This window comes from Cydia fagiglandana, chromosome 25, assembly GCF_963556715.1.
Source record: "Cydia fagiglandana chromosome 25, ilCydFagi1.1, whole genome shotgun sequence".
Classification (NCBI taxonomy): Eukaryota; Metazoa; Arthropoda; class Insecta; order Lepidoptera; family Tortricidae; genus Cydia; species Cydia fagiglandana.
The window spans coordinates 2704514-2710728 of record NC_085956.1 but is presented as its reverse complement, the minus strand read 5'-3'; the positions used below and the strand labels follow the sequence as shown (position 1 = coordinate 2710728).

General features: G+C 40.2%; 1 protein-coding gene across 1 annotated transcript in view; it reads left to right on the top strand.

The window, feature by feature from the left end:
- Positions 1–311: 311 nt before the first annotated feature.
- The window catches only part of LOC134677067 (homeobox protein vent1-like), a 29745-nt gene continuing 23841 nt past the window's right edge, over positions 312–6215 (top strand). Inside the window, exon 1 of the mRNA XM_063535509.1 lies at positions 312–651. Coding sequence (XP_063391579.1) covers positions 312–651 — 340 coding nt within the window. The remainder of the gene's footprint in view (positions 652–6215) is intronic.

The window sequence follows — 6215 nt, the reverse complement described above, 5'->3', positions numbered from 1 at the left end:
GGCGGTCTGGCTGAATGAGTAGCGCCTCGGTCGCGCGACGGACGGACGTGTCGAAAAATCGAACTCCGATTTCGATTTTCGAAATTTAGGCACATCACTATCCGAGTGAATAATTGTATTTTTCTTACAAAAATGACTGTGTGCTCAATAAAATAGGACTATTTATGCAAAAAAAAAATCTTTTGTGCGTGTTTTAAACCTACAAACAACATTTATATATTAATGGACATTTTATGTGTAATATAATTTTGAATTTAACCAAGATTTTCTGCTGAGAAGTGATTTTCTGCTTAAAAAGGTGATTTAAAAAAATGGAACCACAGACAGTAGAAACGCAACCGAAAAAACCGAAACCATTCTCCATAGACTCGATAATCGGTAACAATCGGAAATCGCCGGAGATCGACATCGAAAACCAATCAGATTCTAGAAATTCTGAGGAAGATGAAGATGAAATGAATAGAATGAGATATTATTTCAATTCGCCGTTTCTGCAGAATGGTGTGTCGATACCTTTTTTGTTAGGTTATGGGGAGCCGTGGCTGTCGAGGGTCTTAGCGCCTGTGCCTGAGAGGGAGAGAGAGGAGAAAACGGAGAGTCCAGTTAGTGTGGGGAGTGAAGAGAGCGACGGGGGAGAGGATAATACGCAAGGTTTGTTTATTTTAACTTTAATTTACTTTTCACCACACCAGCTCGGAAAGGCTTACTTTGCACTTCAAAAACTGATAGCAAAGTTGCATTTTATTCACATGTGAGGCAAAGTACCTAATCAAATGCAAATTTTGAGTTGTTTTATTTTAAATGATGATTTTGGATGTTACATATTTAATTACATTCATTTGGATTTGATTTTGTTTGATATTTAACATTTAATATTTGCTTCGGGTTGGTGTGGTGAAAAATTTTGTGTTTCACTCGGGGGCAAATTTTGTTTAACCCTGGTGCTTTGAAACCCTCGCAACGCTCAAGATTTCATTTTTCGAACCACTCGCTACGGTCGTGGTTCAATTTTGGAATCTTTCGCTTGCTCGGGTATCAATACATATTAGCATGAGCGGTTAAACAACAACTTTGCCCCCTTGTAGGTCGCCATCAGGTAGGTATATCGGAGCGGGCAAGGTATCTGAACACGCCTTTATTGTCAAGGCGTAATATGAGTGCATTTTCTATAGGAGGGTAGTAAAAGTTGCTCAGTATAATCCCAAAACCCTGGCAACGCGAATGCAATTATTTTTTGGCCACCCTGTATAACTTCTTAATTATGAAGTGAATATAAAATAACGTAAACTGGTGCTCGACGCGGTCCCAGTACATGTCATCTTGAAACTTACGTCATTGTCAATAGATGTGACAGCAAGGTGTCATCTATTGGGCATTAGCATGTCGAGCTAGTATTAGGTACGTTTACCTTCCAAATTTCCTATCTTTTAGGTACCCTTTGATATTCGAACATAGTACCTACTTAGATAGGTACAGCATACGGACAGGACGGACAGATAAATTTTAAAGAGCCAACAGGAGTGGTCATTTCTCCATACAAACGTACTCGACTGTTTCCTCCGTGGGTTTTGATGCTAGAGCAATGATTTTTTCAACACAGATTAATATTGTCAATATCTGTGTCGGAGCGTTTTGCTTTTTTTGATATTTTTGTTTTTTAAGGCGCTAGAGCCCTTCAAAAATGGCCAAAATGGCCTCGTTGACTATGCCGCAATGAGAGGCGTAGTATTCAAAACTGATATCATTATCAATTAGCCAAAAAAACAAAACGGTCCGACACATATAATTTCATAATCATTTAGATTTCCAAATTTGGTTACGATTGGTTAAGTTTTGGAGGAGGAAACATTCGAGTACGAAACCTCGATTTTTGAGATTTTTATTACGCGGGATTTTTCGCCTTGTCCTTTTCGCACTACTTTAGCTAGCCACTTCCGTTAGCGAGACGGGTATATTTATTTACCTAAAATATTTAAAACTCAGCTCCTGTTTCGTCTTAAATATTAACCATTAGCTAAGTCCCTACGTTTGACATTTTTTTTAGGTTTTTTTGATTATGGTAAAAATTAGGAGCGAAAAACAGATTTCGTATAAATTAAATGCTCCTAACTCTTATAACAGTGATAGGGTATTGGGTTAAACAAAAAACTGTGTTACGTCTTTCCTGTAGACATAAACAAGAGTTAAGGGCTATAAAGGTTAATTTTCTTATTTAATCCTTATCCACGAGAAAAGTTCCTCCTTTTATTTAGAAAACTATAATAAAATCATTACTTACACGCCCAGAAGCTGTTAACTATTGCCCACAGGAGAGAAAAATGTAGTTCGCGCGAACACACTAGTTTTCTCTCCTGTGGGCAATAGTTAACAGCTTCTGGGCGTGTAAGTAATGATTTTATCATAGTTTTCTAAATAAAAGGAGGAACTTTTCTCGTGGATAAGGGTTAAATAAGAAAATTTACCTTAATAGCCCTTAACTCTTGTGTATGTCTACAGGAAAGACGTAACACAGTTTTCTGTTTGACCCTATTATACTGTGTTTAAAATTTTTATCTAATCCATATCGTGTCTAGATCTATTAGCTGACGTATCTTAAAGTTCGAATTGGGCTGAAAGTCGAGCAGTAGAAAGAAAACAAACATTATTCAACCGTTCTCTACAACTGCTTTCCTTTTCATAACTACTTTATATCCTACCAGGCGTGTCTCACTCCGCGATTTCGTCGCTTTGCTACAGGTAGCTAAAAGTACATCCGTTCGGCCCCAATTTTGGGGTTTGCTATAAGCCGCGCGTGGCGCTGTCGCCACCTAGCGGCCATATCTGTGCTGATCGTCACAGACGCGTTTTGTTAGAGAGTGAGTCTTCTGTACCTAGTACTATTGTTTATTCTGTGATCCTACTCAAATCAACAAGGGACCCATTAGCCACGCATGATTTGTACTCCAGTCAACAAGGACCCTAGTCCGATTAGTGACGCTCCTCGATCGGCAGATTTCACGCCACTCGATGCATCTGCGCCGTGAAATTGACAGTTTGTCACAAACTGTTCAAATGTGACAGTGACAGCTGGCTGTTGAGATTTCTTGACAATTTTAAATGTTTGGGTGACTAGACTTAGGTAATATCGACCGGGATGTGAACCGTGATTACCTTTTGTATTGTTTTCGAGCTCCCGATATTTCAAAACTGTTATCCCTGCTTTGGAAGCAAGAATAAAATATGTGAGATATATTTTAGATAAAATATTACAATAATCATAAACTTTTAGACTGTGCACGTTAAAATTTAATAATAACAAAAAGACAAAGGACAAATAAAAGGAGGAATAAGGACATTGTATACCGTAAACCGGTTGATTGTGACACTCTCTAATCAAATAATATTGTAACATCTGTATACTGACATTGCATAATCAGACAATAAATGATTACTTACTTACTTACTATTTAACCATGATAATTTTTATTACAAGTAACATCCAGTCTAATTTATTGTTTGAAAGCCGCTTATCCAATCGGTTTTTAAACACGTTGACCGACACTACCTATCCGGTCTTCTTCAACCTAGCGTTTTCCCGGCCTAGCGCCAGGGTCCGCTTTCCTGCTCAGTCTTCTCCACTTTGCCCGGTCTTCGGCATCCTCGGGTGTGATATTGTTCTCTTGCATGTCCGCTGTTACTACGCCCAGCCAGCGCTTCTTAGGCCTACCGTGGCCGCGTGATCTAAGGTCTTGGACAGCACCTATCTGGTAAACTAAATAAAATTGTAAACGTGTTTTTGGATAAATTATGATTATGCTAATTCCGCCGTAATTTTTAGGGTTCCGTACCCAAAGGGTAAAACGGGACCCTATTACTAAGACTTCGCTGTCCGTCCGTCCGTCCGTCTGTCACCAGGCTGTATCTCACGAACCGTGATAGCTAGACAGTTGAAATTTTCACAGATGATGTATTTTGTTGCCGCTATGACAACAAATACTAAAAACAGAATAAAATAAAGATTTAAATGGGGCTCCCATACAACAAACGTGATTTTTGACCAAAGTTAAGCTACGTCGGGAGTGGTCAGTACTTGGATGGGTGACCGTTTTTTTTTTTGCTTTTTTTTTTGCATTATTGTACGGAACCCTTCGTGCGCGAGTCCGACCCGCACTTGCCCGGTTTTTTAGAGTGGACCATCACTCCATATTATTATTCCGTCGGCAGAGCATTTATTGGCATCCTAATATTAGAAGTTTTTAGAACCTACTTATTTTAATGGTCAAGATAATTTCTGGTTTACAAACTGAAATAAATATCATAACTACAAAGAAAAAGTGACCAAGTCCACCGATGGCCGAGGCGGGAATCGAACCTGGCCGCGTAGTCAAGATGCCAATCGCTCACGCTCCGTAGCGATCGAAACGCAACTGTCACTGTCGCACTAATATGGAAGAGTGATAGAGAGACATAAAGCTTTTCGTTGTCGAAGCGATAGCGATTGTAACCTTGGCTAGGCCTACTGGGAGCCGATTTTTGAAATTCGATCGATCGATTTCGTTACTCGAAAATCGGTGGAAAACGGCGAAATGCTAATTTTTGAAATACTATCGATAGAAATTTGGAATCGAGTGGTATTTGGCCACTCGTTTTCAATTCTATTGGTAGAGTTTAAATGCCTAGTAGTGGAGATATTATTATTGAACGAAATACACGAAATCGAGCGGTCGAATTTCAAAAATCGGCCCCCGCTGCGTCTTTTACGCGGCTTAAAGTGACATTCCATTTCCAACTGCAGCTGCAATACTGTTCATTTTACTATGGAAACGCGTCACTGTCAATTTCCATAGTAAAATGAACAGTATTGCAGCTGCAGTTGGAAATGGAATGTCACTCTTACGCGGGAGTCTTTATCCACGAGTCACTGACAGTACACACACAAACACACACACACACGTCAGCGTCTATGTAATTTACTTCCTATGCATCTCATCATCATCATCATCTCAGCCTATATACGTGGGCACAGGCCTCCTCTCGAGCGCGAGAGGGCTTGGGCTATAGTCCCCACGCTAGCCCAATGCGGATTGGGGACTTCACATACACCTTTGAATTTCTTCGCAGATGTGTGCAGGTTTCCTCACGATGTTTTCCTTCACCGAAAAGCGACTGGTAAATATCAAATGATATTTCGTACATAAGTTCCGAAAAACTCATTGGTACGAGCCAGGGTTTGAACCCGCGACCTCCGGATTGCAAGTCGCACGCTCTTACCGCTAGGCCACCAGCGCTCTCGTACGTTTGTATGGAGAAATACATCTCGCTCGCACTAATACCTATAATACTATGTGAGTAAAAGCGAGATGCAGAGAAATTTAAGACGAAACAGGAGCTGAGTTTTAAATATTTTAGGTAAATATACCCGTGTGCTTTTTTTTTTTGCATTATTGTACGGAACCCTTCGTGCGCGAGTCCGACCCGCACTTGCCCGGTTTTTTAGAGTGGACCATCACTCCATATTATTATTCCGTCGGCAGAGCATTTATTGGCATCCTAATATTAGAAGTTTTTAGAACCTACTTATTTTAATGGTCAAGATAATTTCTGGTTTACAAACTGAAATAAATATCATAACTACAAAGAAAAAGTGACCAAGTCCACCGATGGCCGAGGCGGGAATCGAACCTGGCCGCGTAGTCAAGATGCCAATCGCTCACGCTCCGTAGCGATCGAAACGCAACTGTCACTGTCGCACTAATATGGAAGAGTGATAGAGAGACATAAAGCTTTTCGTTGTCGAAGCGATAGCGATTGTAACCTTGGCTAGGCCTACTGGGAGCCGATTTTTGAAATTCGATCGATCGATTTCGTTACTCGAAAATCGGTGGAAAACGGCGAAATGCTAATTTTTGAAATACTATCGATAGAAATTTGGAATCGAGTGGTATTTGGCCACTCGTTTTCAATTCTATTGGTAGAGTTTAAATGCCTAGTAGTGGAGATATTATTATTGAACGAAATACACGAAATCGAGCGGTCGAATTTCAAAAATCGGCCCCCGCTGCGTCTTTTACGCGGCTTAAAGTGACATTCCATTTCCAACTGCAGCTGCAATACTGTTCATTTTACTATGGAAACGCGTCGCTGTCACTGTCAATTTCCATAGTAAAATGAACAGTATTGCAGCTGCAGTTGGAAATGGAATGTCACTCTTACGCGGGAGTCTTTATCCACGAGTC